Genomic DNA, 25059 nt, shown 5'->3' on the forward strand with positions numbered 1-25059 from the left:
CTAAAAGGCATCTCCAGGTAACGCCCCCCATCTCTCTTAAATTTATACAGAAGACAAAACCGAGGTCCTAGTTTGATATTTTCCAGTTCGGAACTTCCCGAGGGCGGCGAGGGGGCGGGGGGGCTCAGCTGTCCAGGGACGCTCCCCTCAACCCTCCACCCACCCCGAGCCGCAGGGGAAGACTGGCTGGGACTCCTGGGGGACCCTGCCGTCGGGGCAGTCCCCCCGCTGTCCCCCGCGCCCAGCGCCGCCCTGCCTGGTGGCCTGTCCCGGGGCCCCCGCAGCCGCCGCTGCGCACTCGCCGGGAAGCCAGCGACCGAGGGCGGAGGCAGGGAGGGAACGACAGCGTCTGGGAGGGGTGCTGGCGCGAGCTCGCGCTCTGTGTATGGTCTATCGGAGGCAGCTGACCTTTGAGGAGGAAATCGCTGCTCTCCGCTCCTTCCTGTAGTAACAGCCGCCGCCGCCGCCGCCGCCGCCAGGAGCCCGGGTCGGAGCGACAGCAGCGGGCTCCCAGCCCGCCCCGCAGCCGGATCGCTCGGCAGCACCAGGTGGGTGGCCCGGAGTGGCCTCTCTCGGGGCGCGCAGACACCCGCGCTCCGCCTCAGCCGCTTCCCGGGGACCCCGCACCCTGGAGCCCCCCAGCCGCGGCGCCGACCAGGGACCGGTTCCACCTTCGGATGTGGAGTTGCAGAGGGACTAGGGACCAGGGACCGATGAAGGAGACAGCCGAGGGTGGGCTGGGTCCTCACCCGCGGTGGAGAACCGGACACTGTCTGGCAGGACCCGGAGGGGGCCAGACGCTGGAGCGCTGCCGAGGGGTGCTCCAAGGAAGACAGCATCTGGCTTTCAGCCTTCACTGCTTGACAGCCCCAGCCACGTGCCCCAGGGGACCGGGACGTCGAGTGGCCGGCGCTGCATTGCCCTAACTTCGGGTTTGGAATAGTCCCCCTTTCTAGAAATTGAGAGTCGGGGTCCCAGGTGGGGTGGGGAGAATTCTTACTATCCTCTCTAGTGAGGGGGCTGTGGGCCTCTGTCTCAAAGTTTCTCTTTCAGTTTGTAAGCCCCCCATCCCCCCTTTCTGGGCCTGGGGAAGGCTCGATGGGGAGGGGGACAGGAAGAGGGGAAGACATCTGCCTCTCCGGATCTACCCCCACCCAGCCTCGTGGGTTCCTTGTTGGAAGGGAAGGGTGGCCTGCCCCTCCTCACCACCTCTTTTCCCGTACAGGAAAGCCTGCAGGGGGGGAGGGGAGGAGCCTGGCCTCACCAAGGTCCTTGGGTGGCATGGCAGGGCACCGGCAGGCCCGAGGCCTCTGCAGAGGAGGCAACTCCCGCCGTCTGCTCCCCTAGGTTAATAGCTATGGCGGGCTGGATTCAGGCCCAGCAGCTGCAGGGAGATGCCCTCCGCCAGATGCAAGTGCTATACGGACAGCACTTCCCCATCGAGGTCAGACACTACCTGGCTCAGTGGATAGAGAGCCAGCCATGGTAGGTGCCCTAAGCCCTGGGCCTTCACCGCCAGCCCCTGCTGTCCAGACCACGGGCCCCCTCTTTGTGGTTTGGTATGATTCTGGTTCAATCTGTCCTGGTGCGGAAGGGGTGGTGTCCCTGGGAAAGGGGAAGAGGGAAATGGGAGTCAAGGAGGGGAGAGGACTTTTCTAGACTTTGGTGCTTATAGAGCTGCCAGGAACAAGTCTTGTGCTCCCTGAGTCACTCTTTGTGGCCTGATCTTGTCCAAGAAGATGCCATAGTTTCTCACCCCTTGCTCTGTTCCAAGGGATGCCATTGACCTGGATAATCCCCAGGACCGAGGCCAGGCCACCCAGCTCCTGGAGGGTCTGGTGCAGGAGCTGCAGAAGAAGGCAGAGCACCAGGTGGGGGAAGATGGGTTTTTGCTGAAGATCAAGCTGGGGAACTATGCGACGCAGCTCCAGGTGGGTGTGAAAGCCTGCTGTGCGCAGGAAAGGCCCCATCAGCCAGCTCTTCCAATAGCAGAACCCCTGGGATTTTTACTGACCTGACCACTGAGTCACCTTGTGACCATAAGCTTACTGGCAACTTTTCTTCAATTTCCCCCACCCCCTCTTTCTAAGTCAAACCTGTCAGATTCCTTTAACATGTTACAAAGCAAGAGGTAGGAGTGTGGAGGGAGGAAGGAGGGAGGAAGGGGTGTTTCCAGCATGGGGTAGGGGAGGAATGAGTGAACCAGCACTATGGACAGATCAAGCAGAAGCAATGGAGATAGACTGAGGATGCCTTTGCAGAAGGGAAGATTGTCACATCTAGAATGAAGGGATGAGGTGACCAGACACCTCCCTGGGGCTGCTAAAGAGTAGCAGAGTTGCCCTACAGCAAGAACTAGAGAAAAGGTTTTGAATTAAAGGCTTAGAAAAAATGTAAACTTTATTTGGAGGCGGGGAAGGAGTTTGACGGCAGCAGGAAGGGGGGTGTGGGTGGTATTCATGGTCAAGCACTCCTCTGGAACTCGCTTGTATTTCTTAGAGAACCCCTCTTACATTCAAACAGCAGGATGCCAGGGAAATCAAAGCTAGTTCTAGAAGGAAGAAGCAGGAGAAACCTGGGAGGAAGCCAAATGGGAACGCAGGGGCAGGTGACTAGCAGAAAGTACCTTGGTGGTGGTATCAGATGCCCTAAGTCTTCCTTCCCTTCCCTCCCTCCCTCCTTCTCTCCCTCCCTCTCTCCCTCCCTCCCTCCCTCCTTTCTTCCCTTCTTCTTCTGCTTCTGGACAGGTGCCTAGCCTCTCTGAGCATCCACTTTGTCATCCATGAAATGGGAAGAGTTTGAGCTTATGTTGTAGAATTTCCATGCTTTGAGAGTCAAAGCTGATGGGAGGTTGGAAGAGCTTTGTGTTTAAACTATGGGTTTCTAAGTCCCTAAAAACCTAGTACACAGTTCCAGGAGGGGAAGAGGAGCAAAGAGAGATAGAGGTGTCTGATAATGGTTCCTGGGGCTTCCTGGGAGAGGAAGAGGGTAGGCATGGCAAGGAAACCAGCACGGTCAGAACCAGGTGGCCACTGGTGACTCCTGTTGTCTTCTTTCAGAACACATATGACCGCTGTCCCATGGAGCTGGTTCGCTGTATCAGGCACATTCTGTACAATGAACAAAGGCTGGTCCGAGAAGCCAACAACGTGAGTGTCCCTGGGTGTGGGAAAGGAGCTGGGAGCCCTAACATTTGACTTTCTCTCTGGATCCAACCGCTTTTATGTAACATGGCTGTGAGGAGAACACCAAAGAAATAAAAGACAGGGGCAGGTGTGAGAGGCAGTATATCTGAGGCTGGTGTGGAGTGAGTGAGCCTCTGACCTAGACCCTGGTTCTCTGAGCCTCTCTTTCTTCTTTCTCTTCCTTCCTTTCTTTCTTTTATTCTTTTAAAAGATTTATTTTACTTTTTATGTATATGTGTTTGTATGTGGGTATATACATGTTTGAGTACAGGTGCCCACAGAGTCCAGAAGACAGCATTGGATCTCCCAGAGCTGGAGTTATAGGCAATTGTGAGCCACCTGACATGGGTGCCGGGAACTGAACTCGGGTCTTCTACAAGAGCAGTATGCCCTCTTAACCACTATGACTTCTCTACAGCCCCCTCCTCTCCTCCTCCTCCTCCTCCTCCTCCTCCTTCTTCTTCTCTCTCTCTCTCTCTCTCTCTCTCTCTCTCTCTCTCTCTCTCTCCTTTCTTTGTTAGCTTCTGGTGATGAAACCCAGGGATTTGAACATGCTAAGTGCTCTACTAGAGAGCTACAGCCCCAACTCCCTTTGTAAAGTGGTTATGGTAAAAAGGGTCATCATGAAATATTATGTGGACCAAGGATGGACATACTGCCCCATAGGACAGAAGAGGAAGTTCTAAACACACACACACACACACGCATATGCACGCACTAGCTTCTGGTGATGAAACCCAGGGATTTGAACATGCTAAGTGCTCTACTAGAGAGCTACAGCCCCAACTCCCTTTGTAAAGTGGTTATGGTAAAAAGGGTCATCATGAAATATTATGTGGACCAAGGATGGACATACTGCCCCATAGGACAGAAGAGGAAGTTCTAAACACACACACACACACACGCATATGCACGCACGCACACATGTGTGCACACACACGTGCACACACACACACGCACACACACCCTAAACCTCAGAATCCCATCTGTGTTAGAGATGGCACTACAAATCACCAAAGAAAAGACATGACATTCAATAAATGGGGCAGGATGGGGCTGAAGAGATGGTCAGCGGTTAAGAGCACTGGTTGCTTTTGCAGAAAACCTGGGTTCAAAGTCCAGCACCCATATGGTGGCTAACAACCATTCAACTCCAGTTCCAGGGTATCCAATGTCTTCTTCTGTTCTCTGCCAGCACTGCAAGACCCAGGGAGACTTGCATACATGCAGGCATAACACTCATACATATAAAATAAAAATAAAATAAATGGGAAGGGGCCAAAATAAGAACTGTATACTGGCAGTGTCTGTGTGGAAAAAATGGCCTGAGGTCCATGAAGAAAGAATGAAGACAAGCAGGCTAACAGGAGTGAGGCCCAAGGAGAGAGAACAGGGGCTCAGCTACAACCTCTGAAATCATAAGAGCATCAAACATCTGCACTGGTAGTGATGCAAACGCTATATTGCCTGCAGTGGAGCAAAATAAATTTTGTGAAGTAATACAGTGAGAAACCTTAGCATCACTTGGGGGACAGGTACATTGTCATTGTTACAGACACCAACAGCAGGAATTTTACAGTTCACTCAGGAGACATTGAGAGGACCTCCTGAGTGTCTGGTGCTGGGCCAGGACTAGAGAAGCAGGCTAGTCCTGGGGCTGGAGAGATGGCTCAGAGGTTAAGCATGCTTCCTGCTCTTGGTTCCCAGAATTCACTTTAGGCAACTCAAAACCGCCTGTAATTCCAGCACCTGGGGGATCTGGTGCCCTCTTGTGGCCTCTGCTTGCGCGTGCGCGTGCACACGCGCGCGCGCGCGCGCGCGCACACACACACACACACACACACACACAAATAAAAATAAAATAAGGGGCTGGAGAGATGGCCCAGCAGTTATGAGCATTTGCTGCTCTTCCAAAGGACCTGAGTTTGGGGTTAGAGAGATGGTTCAAAAGTTAAGAGCACTGGCTGTTATTGTAGAAGACCTAGGTTCGATTCCCAGCACCCACATGGTGGCTAACAACCATCCAAAACTCCAGTTTCAGAGGATCTGATGCCCTCTTCTGTCCTCCACCACCAGCACTGCACAACACAGGTGCACTTACATACATGCAAGCATAACATTCATACACATAAAATAAAAATAAATTTTAAAAAAGGACCTGAGTTGGGTTCCCAGCATCCACATCGGGCAGCACATAATTGCCTATAACTCCAGCTCTGGGGGAATCTGACACCCTCTTCTGGCCTCCTTAGGCACCCACACATACATGGCATACATACTCAGGCATACACACATTCACATAAATAAAAATTAAATAAAAAATGTAAACAGATTGGTCTCCACCTAGAAGGATTCCCAACAAGGACAGATGCTCAAGTGAGTTGAGTGCTAAAAGGCAGATATGGGGCCCCTGGCTGGGTGTGTCCTGAGTCGGGAGACAGAGGGAAGGGGGAAGGATGACTTCTGTAGAAAAATAACAAGAGCATATGTGAAGGCAGCAAAGCATTGGCCATGCATCACAGTCAAAGACTTGCAAGTGGTCAGTGTAGTCGGGAAACAGAGAACCAACTAGAGTGTCACAATGGACAAGGGGTCAAGTGTCTTCTAGCACAACTCCTGTATCCCTGACTTGTTGCAACCACAGAACTACTTATAAATAAATGTACAAAGGAATTCAGCTGGATTGAGAAACACGCATCTATAACATGTAGTTGAAGTGCTTGCCTCAGGAGAATTTGCTGTCAGAATATTCATGGTTGATTGAACATCAGGTGCAGAGAACTTGAGGCAGGCAATACTTGTATGTTGAAGGAACAGAGGCAGAAAACACATGTAGCTGGTATGCTCTGGTCACAGGGGAGCTGGGAGGAGGCAGGCAGAGGACACCTGCCGGGTAGCTAAAGTTATCTATAGGAGTTTAGATTTTATTTTGAGAACACTTAGTTGGAAAGTCCCTGACCACTTGGTCCCCTCTTGGCCAGGTGTTAGAAAAATGGCAAAGATTAAAGGGGCCTTCTTTTTGTTGTTGATGTTTTAATAACTTTTTAACTTTTGTTTTATGTTTGAGTGTTATGCCTCTATGTATGTAAGTGCTCCTGTGTCATCAGTGCCCACAGAGGCCAGAAGAGGGCATCTGGAACTGGAGTTACAGACAGTTGTTAGCCACCATGTGGCTGTTGGCATTTGATCCCAGGTCCTCTGCAAGAGCAGCCAGTGCTCTTAACCACTGAGCTCTCTCCAGCCCCTAAAGGAGCCTTCTTGATGCCTTCCTTTTAACTTCATTTTGGGGGTCCCCAGGATGCCATCTATAAGAGGTTTGTCTCCTCTCCTCTCCCTTCAAGTGTTAGTGAGGATACAGAGGCTGTGTGTCCTGTCTCCCGCTGTGTCCCCAGCACCTAACTCAGTCTGTGGCATTGGGTCTGTAGATAAGTATGGAACGGGCTCACAGTCCTCAGGAGGAAGACCCTGGTGACACCTGCCACACGTTCAATTCTAGTTCTGCTAAAGGGAATTCAATGGACTCTTTTGAAGTACTCTGGTGTAGACCAGCTCTGAAACACAGATTTCTGTTATGAAGGCACCATTGTCTGCCAGGCCACCTGTTTCTCTTCTCTTTCACCTTTCTACTGCTATTCTAGTGCTGACTAGCCTTCTGACCCTCCCTTTCTTATCCTAGACATGAAGTATGGAGTGTGGAGTGTTGGTACTCCTGTGGGGGGGGGACCTCTGGTTTTCTTCCCTCCTCCCTGCCCAGCACACTGCTCCTGTCGCTTCCATTCAATCTGTTCTATCTCCAGTGTAGCTCACCTGCTGGTGTCCTGGTTGATGCCATGTCCCAGAAGCACCTTCAGATCAACCAGACATTTGAGGAGCTGCGTCTGGTCACACAGGACACAGAGAATGAGCTGAAGAAGCTGCAGCAGACCCAAGAGTACTTCATCATCCAGTACCAGGAGAGCCTACGCATCCAAGGTGAGGATGGGCAGCTGGACCCAGGAGGCCTGTGCATCCTGGGGGTGGGAGGGAGAAACGCTCTGTGATCTCCTGCAGGAGAGGAGGCTCATCTCTCCAGCACCTTGCACAAAGTCTGGTGGGGGTCATGGCTTCCAAGGGGCTTTGAGCTTCTGCTGTGGCCAGACTCTGGGCTAAGCCTTTTGCATGCATAATGAAAGGCAACTTCACAAAGAGGAGGGCATAGCTTGGTGTCCCTGTTTTACAAGGGAGGTTCAAAAAGAACAAACAGCTTGGCTTAGGTTGCCTATAACTTGCAGAACCAGATCTCAACTAGAGATAGGTCATAAAAAAAAAAAAATCTCTGTATCTTCCTAACTAAGAGTTTCCCCCTAGTTGTAGGCAGTTGGTGAAATGCAAACAAAGGATAAGGGCCAGGTGTCCCTAACCAGAGGGAGGACTCAGGATGGGAGTCCACTGGTTAAACCAGGCTGAGGAGACATAGAATGTCAGAATTCACCCTGCTTGAGTCTCTGAAGGGATGTGGACTTGGGGATGGGTAACAGTGGAAATTTCTCCTGTCTCCTAAGTCTATAGTTTGCCAATGGTTGCCATAGTTGGGGTGTTAGGAAATAAAAATGACCTTGGAAGGAATTAGCCCGGGTATAATTTGAGGTGTCTTGAGGCTTGGACCATGGCTTCCACTCCAGACTGACCCTGGAGGTTGACTGACTACCCTATCCTAGTGACAATAGGAAGGGTCAGGATGCCTTCTTCTGTGCCCTTACCCCTCTTGCTTCTGAAGGTAGAAACTTAGGTATTCATTTGAATTCTTTCATATGTATTGAGATATATACATGCACAATCAAAACTCAACTATATATTTACACTTACCTACATAAAATATTATTATATTATATATGTAAAGCTAGGCTAGGGCAGAAACTATAGGAAAGAGTGGCTTTTATGTGCTCTCCATATATATTTTTTTGCAGACAGAAATCTTCCTGTGAGCACTGTTGTACTGATAGTTTCTTCTTCTGGAAATGCCCTGTCTATTCATACTGTTCACTTTGGAATATTTCTAATTTCTCTTGTGATTACCTGTGTTTTGTTTAGAAGGTCATGGCTTGATTTCTATCTGTTTATTATTTTCTAGATGTTTACTACTACTGATTTCAGTGTTATCTTTTTATTGGACTCATCTGTGATTATAAGACATGTTTCTATATGACCTCAGCGCTGATAGATTGATGGAGACTTTTAAGAATATTTTATTATTTAAGTGCACGAGGGTACTGCCTGCATGCACGTAAAGTGCACCCATGTTATGCAGTGCCCACAGATGTCAGAAGAAGGCATCGGATCCCCTGGAACTGGAGTTACAAACAGTTGTTAGCCACCATGTGGGTGCTAGGAATCGAACCTCGGTCCTCTGCAAGATCAGCTAGTGCTCTTAACCATTGAGCCATCTCTCCAGCCCAGATATTTTTAGGGCTCAGCATATGCTGTCTTGGTGAATGCATCTTGTACTTGAAAAACAATGTGTCTTCCATGACTATCACTTTCAAAAAACCAGCAACAATAAATTCAGTAATGTTAGCATAAAAGGTAAAGTTTTATTGAAAACTAAAAACCAGCATATTTTTCAAAGCAAAATTTAGTGAGTAGACAGAAGTGGTTGTGATGTAGTCATGTGCTGCAACAATGTTTTGATCAGCAATGGACCACATTTATATTACACACCCATAGCCTAGGTTTGCAACAACCTATAACATCCAGGTTTGTGAAGTATACTGATGTTCACACGATGACAAAATGACCTAATGATGCATTTCTCAGAATGTTTTCACATCCTTAAGCAATTCGAGACTATTTGCAAATCTCTTTTGTGTTGGCCTTGATCACAGATACTATGCCTTGCTTTCAAACTGTGGTAATGTCATAACCTTTGGAAAATTCCACTGTACACTTGTTAGATAGCAAGAGTGAAGACTCAGAGCTGGGGATGTAGCTCAGTTGGCAGAGTACTTACCTGATATGAGGAAGCCTTGGGTTCAAGCTGCATGACCTGAGCATGGTGATCCATGCCTGTAATTCCAGAACTTGGGTGGTGGAGGTAATAGGATCAGAAGTTCAAGGTCATCTTCAGCTATACAACAAGTTGGAGGCCAGCACGGGCTACATGAGACCCTGTTTCAAAAACAAAACAAGAGTGAAGGTTCAAACCTGGTGATGCTTACCTACAATCTTAACACTGGGATGGGAAGAGGCTTGAGATAAGAGGATAAAGGGTGAGCAAGCTTGGGCTACACAGTAAAATCACATCTCAAAAAACCAAAATGGTAGCCAGGCATGGTGACACATGCCTTTAGTCCTAGTACTCAGGAGGCAGAGGCAGGCGGACCTCTGTGACATTGAGGCCAGCCTGGTCTACATAGCAAGTTCCAGGCTAGCTGGGGCTACAGGGAGACCCTGTCTCAAAAAAAATATTTTATTTTGTTTTTTTTCATGTGTATGTGTGTGTCTGTGTGAATATATGCCACTGTGTGCAGGTGCCCACAGAGGCCAGAGAGGGCATCAGATCACTTGGAACTGGAGTTACAGGAGATTGTGGGCTGCCTGACATAGGTGCTGAGAACTGAACTTGGGTCATATGAAAGAGATCTTGGGTGATCTGAAGGAGTACTAGGTGCTCTTAAATTACTCAGCCATCTCTCTAGCCATTAGACCCATTCTTAAGTCTCCCTCCCTCCCCCCTCTCTCTCTCTTTCTTTCTCTCTCTCTCTCTCTCTCTCTCTCTCTCTCTCTCTCTCTCTCGCTTGCTTGCTTTTGTGTGGGTTGTATGTGTATGTGTGTTCATGTGGGGGGTAGAGGGTGCTCATGTTGCTGAGTGCTTTTGCACGTGAAAGCCGGAGGTTGATCTCAGGTCAGGTGTCTTCCTTAGTCGTTCTCCACCTTATTTCATTCTCACGGATCCTCCTGCCTCTGTTCATCTCACCAACGTCCACCATCCCACAGTATTGTGGTTTCAGACGAGCACCTCCATGCTGGGCTTTTATTTGGGTGCTGGGATGCAATCTCAAGTCCTTATGCATACAAAGTAAATGCTTTACAGACTGAGCTATCTCACCAGCCCCTAACCCATGCTATGGCCTGGAGAGACATAAGTGGGTCCTTGAAGGGGAGTCTGGGCCAGGGTATTGGCCCTTCTGTGGGTTAGCAGGATACTCTGCGGTGTTCTGGGCCTGGACAATTCCACCAGTGTGCTGTGGTAAGATGGGAAACATGTTTCTAAGTTCTAGTTTGGAGTCTTTCTTGGCTGTCTAATGTTGCTTTTGTCTGTCCCAACTCATGTATCCCTGGGGCAAGGAAAAGGTCAGTGTGACATGCTGCTAAGAGGCCAGCCAGGAACTCAAACAAGACATGCCAGTGTGTACAGTTTCTTGACTTGATCTGAACCAGGTAGCTCAAGGGTCACTGGAGACAATAGTGCCAGCATTCAGCATCTTTTTCCTGGGAATTGGGGGAATGTTACAAGCTGTGGGGATGGACAGGCAACTTCAATCCTGGACACGTTTGATGCTGAGCTGAGTTGCTGAGGATGGATGCTCTTTGTGTGACTCTGGCCGGTCCATGTCTTGGGATTTCTTCACACATGTTAAAAGGTATTAGGGTGAGGGCTGGGGATGTAGCTCAGTGGGGAGAGTGATTGCAACATGCATGAAGTCCTGGGATTGATCCCCAGAACCACATTCAGCTGGGTGTGGCAGCCCATGCCTGCGGTCTCAGCATTTAGGAGAATAAAAGTTGAAGATTATTTTTGGTGGCATAGTGAGTTTGAGGTCATCTTGGGCTGCAGGAGACCCTGTCTCAACACTTCCCTCTCCCAACACACACACATGCATATACAAAAAGGTACCAGGGCCTCATTCTTAGTCTGTTTCTACCATCCATGGGATTCCCAACAGCTAGGGGGGAGACAAGGCCCCCTCCAGCCTCTTTCCTTAATGGAATCTTCCTAGATGGTGACCCCAGGAGGCCCTGGAAACACCTTTCTGTGTCTGTCCATCTCTCTTCTTTCTTGTGTAAGTGCTTAGCTGAGTGATCTCCATGGTGACTTCTCTGGTCAGGCATCCTGGGCACCAGGCAGCCTTGGCCAGACTCACTGATTCTGAGGAAACATTGTTAAGCTCAGAGGATGAGCAGATAAGACAAGGTTGAAGGAGCCACGGCCTCTGGATAAGGCTCCCCATGTCAGAGTCGGGCCTGAGAAGCCTTTGTCGCTAACACTCTTTATCCCCATCCTTTCATCTGTCAACCCACAGGAAGAACTTACAAAGATCTTACATGCAGCAGGCAGCTCTCTGAGCACGTTCTTGAAACTTCACTTATTCAGTCTGCACAGTAACCCACTGAGCTTGTGTCAGGATTCTCCCTCTTTACAAAGGCTCAAGAAAGACACATATTTGCCCAACATCACCCAGCTACTAAAGAGCAGGGCCACTCGTACCCACAGTCTAGCTCTGAGCCCTGTGAAGAGGGCTGGCTGCCAGCCCCGTGGGGCCAGCAGGGGCGATCATGCAGGATCCTCCTCAGCTTCACTCCAGAGCACCCACTCCCACTGGCCAGGGGAGGTTAGGTCAGGAGGCCTGTGAGCAGAGCCTGGAGGCTGGCTTCTGGGGGACCCTCTTCATCATTGCTTGGTAGGACCTCGACTTGACACTGACGAGGTGTCTAACCTTGAGGGTCTCGCCCTAGAGCAGATACTCCAGGCTTCCTACTGGACACAGGAGATGATGGTGGTGGGTGTCCTGTCCCCTCCTCCAGCTCAGTTTGCCCAGCTGGCCCAACTGAACCCCCAGGAGCGCATGAGCCGAGAGACGGCCCTCCAGCAGAAGCAGGTGTCCCTGGAGGCCTGGCTGCAGCGGGAGGCCCAGACGCTACAGCAGTACCGCGTGGTGAGTAGGTCCTGCCCCCAAGAGGGAGCACCATGACCAGAGACTCTGGGGACCAGGTAGAGGGACAAGGCCAGGATGAGAGCAGGGCCCCTCTTTCCAGGGGTATGTGCAGGGTGGAGCAGGTGGGAGGGGAGGGGATCGTATCCTGGGGTCTAAGCCAGGCCCCACAGGGCTGTTCTCTGGAAGCCAGAAGGCTGCTGTGCCATCCTGCAGGAGCTGGCTGAGAAGCACCAGAAGACCCTGCAGCTGCTGCGGAAGCAACAGACCATCATCCTGGACGACGAGCTGATCCAGTGGAAGCGGCGGCAGCAGCTGGCTGGAAACGGGGGTCCCCCCGAGGGCAGCCTGGACGTGCTGCAGTCCTGGTAAGGGCAAAAGAGGTGGGCAAGGCAGGCAGAGCTCAGGCGATGGTGTCAGCAGCCTCTCCTGTCCTTATGTAGGCCTGAGCAGCAGACTCCCACTGTCTGTGACAGCTCTCCCTTCACCAGTGGCCCTGTTTCTGATGGGACTTGGCTCCCCTGTCCCATGACACCTCCCCCAGGGAGCAAGTAGTGTCCTGGGGAATGGGAAGGACTCAGGTGCGCGGTGACTCTTGGGCTGGTTGGTTCCAAGCCAGGGCCGCCCCTGTCCATCCTCTACTTCTGGAAGGTAGGACTCTGCTCTGTGCCTGTGCAGGGGAGCAGTGGTCAATGCTGGCACCTGCCTGGGTGGTTTTGTTGGGAGTGAGGAGCTGTGTCTGTGACGTCCACCCCTGGCGTGGGGTGGGGCAGCAGCCACTGTCCTCCTGAGGGCCCTGAGCTCCTTGCAGGTGTGAGAAGTTGGCCGAGATCATCTGGCAGAACCGGCAGCAGATCCGCAGGGCGGAACACCTCTGCCAGCAGCTGCCCATCCCTGGTCCCGTTGAGGAGATGCTGGCCGAGGTCAACGCCACCATCACAGACATCATCTCAGCCCTGGTCACCAGGTGACTGCTGCCTCCCAGCCATGCTCAAAGGGACATGGCAGCTCCCAGGGGTGGACATGTAGAGGCCCAGGAGCTGTCCAGACCCAGAGCTCTGCCCAGGTCTGGCCTCTCTGCCTTACTCCGGCCACTGCAGCTCCAGCGGCTCTAGGTGTTATGGCAGCCCTGGTCCAGTGTCTGTTGGGGACACTGCAGGAATCACCCTGGTGTCCAGCTGCTCTCCCACCCTCTCCCCAATTTCCCACAGCCTCTCTGCCTGCCTGCCTTCTCCTGCTCAGCCCCATGGGAGGATCCTCCCCTCTCAGCAGGTTCCACAGCCCCCCAACCCCCAGCCAGCATCTGGTCATGTGTTTGGTCACTTGTGTCCCCCACAGCACATTCATCATCGAGAAGCAGCCCCCTCAGGTCCTGAAGACCCAGACCAAGTTCGCAGCCACCGTGCGCCTGCTGGTGGGTGGGAAGCTGAATGTGCACATGAACCCCCCGCAGGTGAAGGCCACCATCATCAGTGAGCAGCAGGCTAAGTCCCTGCTCAAGAACGAGAACACCCGCAAGTGAGTGCACCTGTTCCTCCCTGCTGGGTTTGTTTGGGTGTTGCTTCTCTTCTTCAGCAGGGGCCTGTGTTGGGGGACAGCATGGCCTTTGTCCTTCTAAGTCCTTGGCCTGTGCCTGCCACCAAGTAGGGCAGCAAGAATTGAACTGCCACGTGGTCCATTCATTTGTGCTGAGCTGTGGATACAACACTGTGACCCAAAGAGAATTTGCCTCTCTCCCCAGCCAACCCACTAACGGGAAGAGCAGGCTGTATCTGTATTCACGGAGCAGTGGGTACTGTGCTAACTGTATGACACACAGGGACACGTTCAGGGGGTCATGCTACTGGTGATGAAGAATTGATATTTAGAGCTTGAGTGGTAGGCTGACATATGCCTATATTCCTAGTTCTTGGGAGGCAGAGGCAGGAGAGTCATCAGCTCAAGGTCATCCTTAGTGCAATAGTGAATTTGATGCCAGCGTGGCCTACATGAGACCCTGTCAAAAAAAAAAAAAAAAAATCCTGCTGGTCAGCAGCTGAATAAGTTGCTAGTACCAGGGGCTGGAGGAGGAAAGAGTGTAGAAGGGCACAGATCTTGAGAGCCCAGGACTCAGGGCAAGCCACCCATCCAGTGTGCTGTGGGTGAGTGAAGCAGTGGGAGGCTTGGTCCCATCTTTCATTGCCCCCTTTAAAAATGTCTTCTGTGCCTGTAGATGTTGGTCAGTGGCACTGTGCTTGCCCTGCATTTAGGACCCACACCACACAAATAAATAAAAGTTTCCTGTGTGATTCCTATGTGATGTGGGGAGAAGATCAAGGTCAGGGTTTCAGTTCCCACTCTCCTGAATGCTCAGGTTAGCTGGGGAATCAGAGAACAATGTATTTTAAAATATATGTAGGGCTGGTGAGAGTGCTCAGTGGGCAAAGGTGCCTGCCACCGAGCCTGACAGCCTGAGTTTAATCCTTGGGATCCACATGGTGGAATGAGAGAACCAACTCCTGCAAGTTGTCCTCTGACATCCACACATGCCACCACCTCCCCCTAAAAAAGAAATAAATGTTGTCCTTGTTTACTTTCCATTGCTGTGATGAAACACTCTGACCAAAAACAAGTTGGGGAGGAAAAGGTTTATTGCATCTTACTCTCCAAGTGACAGCCATCACTAAAGGAAGCCAAGGCAGGAGCTGAAGCACAGACCACAGAGGAACACTGCTCACTGCCTTGCTCCCCTGGCCTGTGCTCAGCCTGCTTTCTTATATAACCCAGCCCACCTGTCTAGGGGTGGCACCATCCACAGTGGGCTGGGCTTTCCCATATCACCCCACAGTTAAGAAAATACCTCACAGACATGCCCACAAGCTAATCCAGTAGAGGAAATTCTCTAATTGAAGTTCCTCTTCCCAGGTATGTCAAGTTGACAACCAAAGCTAACATGACAAATGTAATTTTTTAATACATGTAGTAATAATATATATACATATGTATATATTAATAAGGCAGCACCCCCAAAGTGATACACTCTATGGAGAAACTTAAAACACCATGTCAAAGCCTGGCGTGGTGATACATGCCTTTAGTCCCAGCACTTGGGAGGCTGGGAGGAACAGGTGGATTTCTGTGAGATCAAGGCCATCCTGGTCTACATATCAAGTTCCAGGCAAGCTGGGGCTACAGGGCTACAGGGCTACAGGGAGACCCTTTCTCAAAAAGTCCAAAACAAAACATCCTATCTGGATGAGTGAATACCAATGCTTAGCACATTTAGCAGGTGGTTAAGATGAGTGTGGCTTATGGGTCTTGAGAGGTAGGGGACTCAACAAGGCTACGGAGCAGGGCAAGCACTGCTCAGGAGTCTTTGTAGGCCATTTTATTTTAAGTGCACTAGAAGCTACCAGAAGCCCTGCTCTCCCATCTTAATCTCAGTGCCTAGAGTATTTCTAACTCAATGCTACAGACCCACACTTCAAGGACCTTCAAGACCCTGAGAACTCTCTGGTTGATGAGGAAGACAGTAATCCAGAGAGATATCTAGAACTAGTCCCAAGGGGTGAGGGGCAAGGGCTGCTGACAGGGCCGACTAGAGTGAAGTCACCAAAGCACTGGGCACTGACAGGACTTGCTCCTCGCCTGGGGCCTCTCTGGAGCTGTGCTCCCCTCTCCTTTGCAGTGAATGCAGTGGGGAGATCCTAAACAACTGCTGCGTCATGGAGTACCACCAGGCCACCGGCACCCTCAGCGCCCATTTCAGAAACATGGTGAGCACGAGGCCAGACTCAGAGGGAAGATCTGCATAGGGCTTGGGTCTTGTTAACCAGCTATGATCCCCATGTCTTCCTCTGGCCTCCTGCCCTGCAGTCATTGAAAAGAATCAAGCGAGCTGACAGGCGAGGTGCAGAGTCGGTGACAGAGGAGAAGTTCACGGTCCTGTTTGAATCTCAGTTCAGTGTTGGCAGCAATGAGCTTGTATTCCAGGTGAAGGTGAGGCCTCAACATCCTCATCCCAGAGGGCCGGCCAGATAGGGGAAGGGACCCGCCCAAAGTCACCTGGTCAAAACTGGGAGATTGAGCTGCGTATGATAGTGTATACGTGGAATCCCAGCAGTTAGGAAGCTAAAGCAGGAAGACTATGTTTCAGGGCCAACCTAGGCTACATAGTAAGTTTCAGGCCAGCCTGAGCTACAAAGCAAAACCTTGTCTCAAACAAAAAACAAAAAACAGAAAAGCAGAGACTGGAGAGCTGGCTCGGTGGTTAAGATTGCATATGTAGCCGGGCATAGTGGCACATGCTTTTAATCCCAGCACTTGGGAGGCAGAGGCAGGCAGATCTCTATGAGTTCAAGGCCAGCCTAGTCTACATAGCAAGTTCCAGGCCTGGGGGCTACAGGGAGACCCTGTCTCAAAAAGACAAAAAAAAAACCCACGGAAGATCACATATATTCTTGCAGAGGACTGGGGTTTGGTTGACTAGGATTTGGTTCCTAGCCCCACATCGAGTGGCTCACAACCACCTGTAATTCCAGTTCTAGGAGATCTGATGCCCTCTTCTGGCCTCCATGGGTACCTACATGCACATGATGCATATACATATACTCAGGCACACATAGAAACATAAAAACATCTAAGAAAACACACACACACACACACACACACATAAAGTGGGGCCTGAAAGATGGCACAGTGGGTAAAGCATTTGTTGCATAAGTCTGATGACCTGAGTTTGATCCCCTATACCCACGGTAGAAGGAGAGAATAGATCATTGAAAGTTGTCCTCTGACCTTCACACGAAAGCCACGGCACATGCATACCTACAGTCACTCAGACGCACACACAATAGTAATAAATAAAATTTTTAAAAATTTAAAAGCAGGCTTGGGATGTAGCTCAGTTTAGAGAGTGCTTTCCTGACAAGCAAGAAGCCCTGGGTTCTAGCCCCAGCAACATATAAAACTGGTGATCATGGTAGTAAATTCCTATAATTCCAGGACTCCGGAGGTAGAGGCAGGAGGATCAGAAATTCAAGGTCATCCTCACTTACATAGAGAGCTTAGGCCAGCCTGGGATACATGAGACCTTGTCTATAAAGCAAAACAGAACACCCATACCACACAATACAATACAAAATACCAGAGAGCTCTGAACCTCCCAGCTTGAGCCCAGTTACCCTGCAATGTCCTGATAACCCACTTTGATTCTGTGCCATCCCCTGGTGCTGGCCTGTACTACTTGGGCAATATGCTAAGTATGTTCTGGGGTTTATTTATTTATTTATTTTATTTTTGGGGTTTTTTTTTGAGACAGGGTCTCCCTGTAGCCCCAGCTGCCCTGGAACTCACCATGTAGACCAGACTGGCCTTGAACTCACAGAGATCTGCCTGCCTCTGCCTCCTGAGTGCTGGGATTAAAGGCATGTGCCACCACGCCCAGCTGAGGGTTTATTTTTTGCTTTGATTGTTTAGTTTTGAGAAAAAGTCTTGTTATATAGCCCAGACTAGCTTTGAACTCTCAGCCCCCTGTTTTCATTTTCCCAGCACTAGCATTGTGAGTGTGAGCCACCAAATCCAAATCCAGTTGGTTTGCTTATGCTTAAGGACTATTGCGAAGGGTTTGTGGCTGGAATGGTGGCTAAAGGATATAGATTAGAAGTCTTGCCTAAGCAGAGGGCAAGCCTGTGTTCATACCCTTTAACTCTCACTCCCCTGACTTCCACAGACCCTGTCCCTGCCTGTGGTTGTCATCGTCCACGGCAGCCAGGACCATAATGCCACTGCCACTGTTCTATGGGACAATGCCTTTGCTGAGCCGGTGAGTCTCTCCCTGGGCTCTCCACCTTGGCCCTGGGGCCTCAGAACTGTCTTCAAGTTGCCCCTAACTCCTTGGGCCCTAGAGAACAGCTGGGCAGTGAAGTGGGCAGGGTGAGGTGATTGCCTGTCTCTGGCCTATCCTGTAGCTCTAGCTAGGTTCCAGGACTCTGGGCTGGCTCTCCAAGGTATGGGGCTGGTTTGGGGGCTTGATCTTTACCTGCCTTTTGCCTTATGGCTGGGTGCCCAATCTCTACCCTCAATCCCGTTGTCTGGGTCTTTGTTCCTGCTGGCCCCAACCTCCTTTCCCTGTTCCCCTGCCTTTCTTTCTTCCTTGTGTCTTTCTGGGTGGTTCTCAGCCCTCTCAGTTTGTAGTCTCTGTCCTTAGCCTCTACATATTGCATGTATGTGTGTGCGCGCGCGTGCATGCATGCGTGCGTGCGTGTGTGTGTGTGTGTGTGTGTGTGTGTGTGTGTGTATGTAAACATTTCCAGTTCCCTCAATTTGCCTTTTCTTTCCTCCCTCTCAGGGCAGGGTGCCATTTGCCGTGCCTGACAAAGTGCTGTGGCCGCAGCTGTGTGAAGCGCTCAACATGAAATTCAAGGCCGAAGTGCAGAGCAACCGGGGCCTGACCAAGGAGAACCTTGTGTTCCTGGCACAGAAACTGTTCAACAGCAATAGCACCCACCTCGAGGACTACAACAACATGTCCGTGTCCTGGTCCCAGTTCAACAGGGTGAGCAACCAGCCTCTAGCTGTCTGCTTGAGACCATAAGGGTCCGTACTACTTTCTTCGTACCTGGAAGACAGGCTACTGCCTACTGGGGCTAGCATCCCCACCCTCTACCCCCAACCATTTTCTCCTATGATCAGGAGAGGTTGGTGCTAAACCACAAGAAATACAAGTCGGGGCCACAAAGCATTATGTTCAGTTGTGTGAACCAAAGAAGGATGATGGGAGGAACCCTGAACTGGGATCAGGTCTTAGGCCTGTTGCTAATATTTAGGCTTCTTCTGCCCTTTGTGCCTCAGTTTCTTCACCTATCAATGAGGGGATAGGATAGGAACCTTCTTAATGGATCTTTTCAGCCTAGACAACTCTTCACAGCTTCCATTCCTCCTCACAGGATGGTCCTTGGTCTGGAACCATGAGGACATGGAGAGGGGGTGTTAGTTTAGGGACTGCTGGGGGGATTGGAAGCAGGCCTGGTGGGGACAGAGGGTACCACCTCCTGGGCTGCTGTGACTTGGGTTTCCTGGGGCTGGCAGGAGAACTTGCCGGGCTGGAACTACACCTTCTGGCAGTGGTTCGACGGGGTGATGGAGGTGCTAAAGAAGCATCATAAGCCACACTGGAATGATGGGTGAGGAGTAGGGCCCCAGGGTTCGGAGGCCAGTGGAGGGTTCCAGGGATGGCAGCTGTCTACCCAGCAATGACAGTGAATATGCCACACACACAGGGCCATCTTAGGTTTTGTGAATAAGCAACAGGCCCACGATCTGCTCATCAACAAGCCAGATGGGACCTTCCTACTGCGGTTCAGCGACTCAGAAATTGGAGGCATCACCATTGCCTGGAAGTTTGACTCTCGTGAGTGCCTATCTTGCCCATACCCCAGCCCCGGGGAACTCTTCTCACTCTCCCTGTCCTTGGAAGTCGCCCACTTCTAGGAAAGGCAGGAGCTAAGCTCAGAGTGTGGGAAGCATGTTGCACAGAATTCTCTCCCCTTCCCATCATTTTCTCTCTCAGAGAACCTGAAATCACCAGTTCCACAGGGTCAGAACACCAGGCCAGTCCCCCTGCAGTTCCATGCTGTCACCTTTCTGCCACGCTGTTTCCTGAGTAGAATGTTCCAGACTGAGCTCTGCTGCATGGAGGAACAGGAGGGCTGGAATTGCAATGCAGGCTGGGAAAAGCCCTGATTTCCTTCAAACGAACTGTCTCTTTTTCAGCGGACCGCAACCTGTGGAACTTGAAGCCATTCACTACGAGGGATTTCTCCATCCGGTCCCTGGCCGACAGGCTGGGGGATCTGACCTACCTCAACTACGTGTTCCCAGACCGTCCCAAGGATGAGGTCTTTTCTAAGTACTACACTCCTGTGCTTGGTGCGTCCAGCTGCCAGGAGGGCTGGGCAGTGGGTCCCTAAGAAGAGCCCAGGGGCATCTCCTCTGTGAGTTTAGTCATTGGCATAGAAAAGAGGATTTCAGGGTGAAACCTCCCCCAGCTTGCTTCTCAGCTGAGCAAAAAAGCTAGATTTTCACTTCTACACCATCAGAGGAAGAGGCAGACGCACTGGAGGAAGGAGCAGGAGTCATTCCCACCCACAGATAATTCTCTGTCCCATTCATCAGCAATTTTCACCACTTTCCACCCTACCAACCTGCTCCAAGTTGAATGGATAAGCAAAATGGACAGGCTCCTCCGCCTGTCCAATCCATTGGTGGGGTTTGCGTCTTGTTGATGCTGTTTCCTTGGTAGGGATGGAAAACAAACATCCAGAAAAGGAACCAGGAGAGGGGATAAGATTGAAGCCAGGGGTCTCAGTGACCCTTGGGCTGGCTCCATGAGCAGGGATTTATTGGGAGTCCTCGGGAAATCTTACCCCTAAGAAGAGTCCAGGTGTGGGCAGGAGGTTGACAGCATGGGGTGGGCATCTCCCCTCCCCCCTTGGAGCTCCCAAATGTTGGTTCTCACCAGTGTTCTCCCTTTGGCAGCTAAAGCAGTTGACGGATATGTGAAGCCACAGATCAAGCAAGTGGTCCCTGAGTAAGTGTGTGAGGCCCAGCTCTGGGTCTCCCCGTACCTCTTTCTCCTCTTCTTGCTCTCCCCTCAACACTCCCTACTGTCACCACTCCCAAACCTGGCTTAGCCTTTGAGAAGGAATGATTGGATGGTGCTGTGGCCAGTACTCAGGGTCTCAGCCAGAGTTCAAGGGCCCAGTGGTATAATTTGATCTCCTACACCCCCCAAAGATGCCCTGGAGACCCTCCCCCAGTCCGTGCTGCTGGCCTCCCTGGCAGCTCAGGCTGTGTTTTGCTTCCTTCCATAGGTTCGTCAATGCATCTGCAGATGCTGGGTCCAGCGCCACATACATGGACCAGGCTCCCTCCCCAGTGGTGTGCTCCCAGGCTCACTACAACATGTATCCTCAGAAGTAGGTCATGTTTTCATGGGGGTCTATGAGGAGGCTGGCCTGAGGCTGGATCCCTAGAGGGCTGAAGGGCAAAGGAATCTAGAGGTCTTCTTGGGTCTGGCCCAGACCAGGTGAAGGGAAGTTTAGGTCAGTCAGGGCACTTTGAATAGGCAACCACCAGCCCACCCTCATTTTGGTACAGTCATTTGACCCTGAGAAAATTTCCAGGTGTAGTGGCAAGAGGCAGGTGAATCTCTATGAGTAACCAAGGCTACATAATAAGACCCCGCCTCAAAAAAAAGAAAGAAAGAAAGAATTAAAGAAAGAAAAAGAAAATCGAGTTTCTCTGATACTCGGTTTCCTCATGTGCTCCAGCTAATGATTAGGATGAGGATCAAATGAGATGATAATGGTAAAATTCCTTTTACACGGAAGGTTGTCAGAAGGGCCTGAGACAACATGAGCACTATTAATTGCAACACTATTTTTTTAATTAATTAATTAATTAATCAAATTTCTTTTTTGTTTTTTTGAGACAGGGTCTCCCTGTAGCCCCAGCTGTCCTGGAACTCACTATGTAGATCAGGCTGCCCTTGAACTCACAGAGATCTGCCTGCCTCTGCCTCCTGAATGTTGGGATTAAAGGTGTGCACCACCACGCCCGGCTCAATTTATTTTTAAAATTTTATGTGTATGTGTGTATGGCCTGAATGTAGATAAGTGCACCCATGTCGTGCAGTGCCCTCAGAGGTCAGAAGAGGCTGTCGGATCCCCTGGGACTGAAGTTACAGACAGTTGTTATCTGCCATGTGGGTGTTGGGATTCGAACCCAGGTCTTCTACAAGAACAACCAGTGTTCTTAACCACCGAGCCATCGCTCCAGCCCCTAATTGCAACACTATTAGTTGCAAACTGAAAGCAGAGAAGAGAATTAAGGCCCTTCTAAACTATGAGCGGCCTGGGCTGAATGTCTGGGGTCCGGGAGGCAGCAAGCTGTGGTGGGAGTCACAAAGACTTAGATTCTTTATTGTTAATTTTTAAAAAACATCTTTTTAAAATTATATGTGTGCTGTATGAGCATGTGCATGTGACTGTAGGTGACTATAGAGGCCGAAAGAGGGCATCAGATTTCCCAGACTTGGAGTTACAGGTAGTTGTGAACTGACTGTATTTTTAATTTTTATTTATTGATTTATTTTTAAATTTTTTTTTTTTGGTCTTTTTGAGACAGGGTCTCCCTGTAGCCCCAGCTGGCCTGGAATGCACTATGTAGACCAGGCTGGCCTTGAACTCACAGAGATCCACCTGCCTCTGCCTCTCGAGTGCTGGGATTAAAGGCGTGCACCACCATGCCGGGCCATTTTTAATATTTAAAAAATTTTTGATATGAGTATATTTCTTGCATGTAGGTAGGTGTACCCGTGTCATACAACACCCTCAGAGGTCAGAAGAGGGCATTGGAGCCCCTGGAACTGGAGCCACAGATGGTTGTTAGCCACCATGTGGGTGCTGGGATTCAAACACAGGTCTTCTGCAAGAGCAGTCAGGGCTTTCAATCGCTAAGCCATCTCTCTAGCCCCTGTATTTTTAATTTTTTAAAATATTTGCATGTAGCTGGGTGTGGTGGCACATGCCTTTAATCCCAGCACTCAGGAGGCAGAGGCAAGTGGATCTCTGTGAGTTTAAGGCCAACCTGGTCTACATAGTGAGTTCCAGGCCAGCTGGGGCTACAGGGAGACCCTGTTTCAAAAAGATCACAAAAAAATTTGCATGTATGTGTGCATGTGTACACTTGCATACATGAGAGAGAAAGAGTGATTGGAGTCACGGATCTTAATTTGGTCCTCATGCTTGTGCGGCAGACTCTTAACTATGATCCATCTCTAGCCACTTCCTTTTAATTTTTTTTTTTTTTTTGGTCTTTTTGAGACAGGGTCTCCCCGTAGCCCCAGCTGTCCTGGAACTATGTGGACCAGGCTGGCCTCTACCTCCTGAGTGCTGGGATTAAAGGTGTGCACCACCATGCCTGGCTATCTTTTTAATTTTTTATTAGCATATATTCATTATACAAAGTGATGGGTTCCATAATGACATCATTCAAGACCCAGGTTCTGATCCTCGCTACAGGTGGCCCAGAATGCATTAACTTACAACACAAGCCTTGGTTTTCCTCCTCTAAAGAATGGAGTGTATACTCACCTGAAGGTAGCTTGAGGATTGCCGTTAAGTGACCAAAGGCCATCAGTGGCTTGGTGAATGGTGTGGTACCATCCATAACTCAGTAGCGTCTCAGGTGGGTGGTGGATGAGCACCTGTGATGGAAAAAGACCTCCCTCAGCTCCTGCTATGAGACAAGAGATGTGAATAGAAGTAGGGTGCTTCCCCAGGAGCCAGTGACTACCACCCACCCTAGAGAAGGTTCCATCCAGCCTTTATCCTGTCCTTATGAGACTCTGGTCTTGGTGAGGAGTAGGCTAAGGGCTGTCTTTTGGGGCTTGCGGCCATGAGATATGCCGTCTTCCTCAACATCATTTTCTTTACCAGCCCTGACCCTGTCCTCGACCAAGATGGAGAATTTGACCTGGATGAGACTATGGATGTTGCCAGGCATGTGGAAGAACTTTTACGACGGCCCATGGACAGTCTTGACTCCCGCCTCTCCCCACCTGCTGGTCTCTTCACTTCCACCAGAAGCTCCCTGTCCTGAACGTTGGAACGTTGGAATTTCGCACTTCTCATGGGAAACTATCTCCAATGCGAAGAGTCCATATCAAATTGTGATTGCGGTATCTCGGCACATACTAATGGCTTTGCAGCACGTATAGCATGCGTGTGTGTGTGTGTGTTTGTGCGATGAGGACTGCCAGCTTGCCTTCACAGTCCTGGATCTGTAGCTGAAGCATAGTGGTCATTGTGTTCATGTCAAGACCTCAACAGGCCCCAGGGGCTATCATGGGAGAGACAGATCTGTCACTGCAGGCAAACCTGTTCCTCCTGTGTCCTTTATCTGCTCAATGGCTATTTAAGTGAAATTATTCCAGAAGAGAGACAGGTTTAGGTACTAAGTTGGACTTTTACTCCTGAGCTGGAAGCTTTACCCTCATGCATATACCTGTATTGGTGTGTACCTGTCTGCACACACACACACACATGGTGGTTTCATTGATTCTTTCCCTCTCGAGGGACACTAGGGTTCATTCTTGGGCATGTTTTATGCTTTAGTGAATATGGGATGCAGACTTGTGTGAGCCCTCACAGTGTGTTTGGGCTGTAGCCATCAGCACAGTGAGCCTGGGTTAATTTGAGCCAGTCCGTAGGAGCTCAGTATGGGTATGTAGGTGATTGGCCTCTTAACTCTGAGCCAGGGGGCATGGGCCTTGAGTCTGTAATGCCCTTGTCCATATTCCACCCAACTCCCTCTTTTCCATCTGATAGCCCTTCCGTCTGATTCATCCTTGGCACATCTATACATACATATATATGTATTTTTTTGTTTTTGTTTTGAGACAGTCTCCCTACATAACCCAGAATGATCCTCCTGCCTCAATGCTGATTGCAGGCATGCACCACCACATCAGGCTTCAGCCTTCTTTTATGCCTCTGTTTGTAGCTCTGCTTACAAGGAGGAAAATACTGAGGGTCTAGGAATTGGAGGCTTGGTGGTAGGGCAGAGAACCTGCAGCAAGAGTCAAGCAACAAACCAGCCACTTGGTACAGGTGATGGAACCTGGAGAGTAGAAGAAAGCTCTTGGTCTGGTCCACTCTGCTGGGAGGTGGAACTTGGAACAGGCCTTGCACTGTGGTATAAAGGGCTATGGTCTAAGAATGCCTCTTACCAGCTCCTCCCTCTGAGGCTGCGATAGGCAGCCAGGGCTGGCTGACCGGGAGTCCCAAGTTTCAACCTCTCTGAAGGGAGTGTGGAATGAGCAGAGGGATTCTTTTGTACTTTGTACATAGACCACGCATTTATGTAAACAGTGTTTTTAAATAAAGTTATTTTTTTTTTCATAAACTTGCTGGTCCGCCTCC

The 25059-nt window shown here is 50.3% G+C and overlaps 1 protein-coding gene across 3 annotated transcripts; it reads left to right on the top strand.

Moving 5' to 3' along the window:
• The first annotated feature begins 423 nt into the window (after positions 1-423).
• On the top strand, positions 424-25032 carry LOC103735895 (signal transducer and activator of transcription 5A). 3 transcript variants are annotated; one of them, XM_029564578.1, is made up of 20 exons: positions 438-548; positions 781-932; positions 1348-1485; positions 1775-1931; positions 3060-3149; positions 6983-7157; positions 11898-12097; positions 12311-12462; positions 12906-13061; positions 13433-13612; positions 15762-15849; positions 15950-16072; positions 17805-17897; positions 18423-18629; positions 19163-19257; positions 19354-19484; positions 19847-20002; positions 20612-20663; positions 20947-21051; positions 23575-25032. In XM_029564578.1, the coding sequence occupies exons 3-20, from the start codon at positions 1358-1360 to the stop codon at positions 23735-23737; spliced, it is 2451 nt and encodes an 816-aa protein (XP_029420438.1). In that variant the 5' UTR covers positions 438-548; positions 781-932; positions 1348-1357; the 3' UTR covers positions 23738-25032. The 3 variants fall into 3 exon arrangements, with proteins under 3 accessions (XP_029420437.1, XP_008833514.1, XP_029420438.1); XM_029564577.1 differs by lacking the exon at positions 781-932 and having other exon boundaries at positions 424-548; XM_008835292.3 differs by lacking the exon at positions 781-932 and having other exon boundaries at positions 424-548; positions 11967-12097.
• Positions 25033-25059: the final 27 nt, after the last annotated feature.

Source organism: Nannospalax galili, unplaced genomic scaffold (assembly GCF_000622305.1).
Source record: "Nannospalax galili isolate Female #2095 unplaced genomic scaffold, S.galili_v1.0 scaffold137, whole genome shotgun sequence".
NCBI lineage: Eukaryota > Metazoa > Chordata > Mammalia > Rodentia > Spalacidae > Nannospalax > Nannospalax galili.

What these genes read in the sequence shown, in the direction of transcription:
- LOC103735895 (XM_029564577.1), top strand. Translation starts at nt 1,358, where the DNA reads ATGGCGGGCTGGATTCAGGCCCAGCAGCTGCAGGGAGATGCCCTCCGC. An exon ending in TGGATAGAGAGCCAGCCATG is followed by an intron (nt 1,486 to 1,774) that starts GTAGGTGCCCTA and finishes CTCTGTTCCAAG; the next exon opens with GGATGCCATTGACCTGGATA. An exon ending in TACAACATGTATCCTCAGAA is followed by an intron (nt 21,052 to 23,574) that starts GTAGGTCATGTT and finishes TTTCTTTACCAG; the next exon opens with CCCTGACCCTGTCCTCGACC.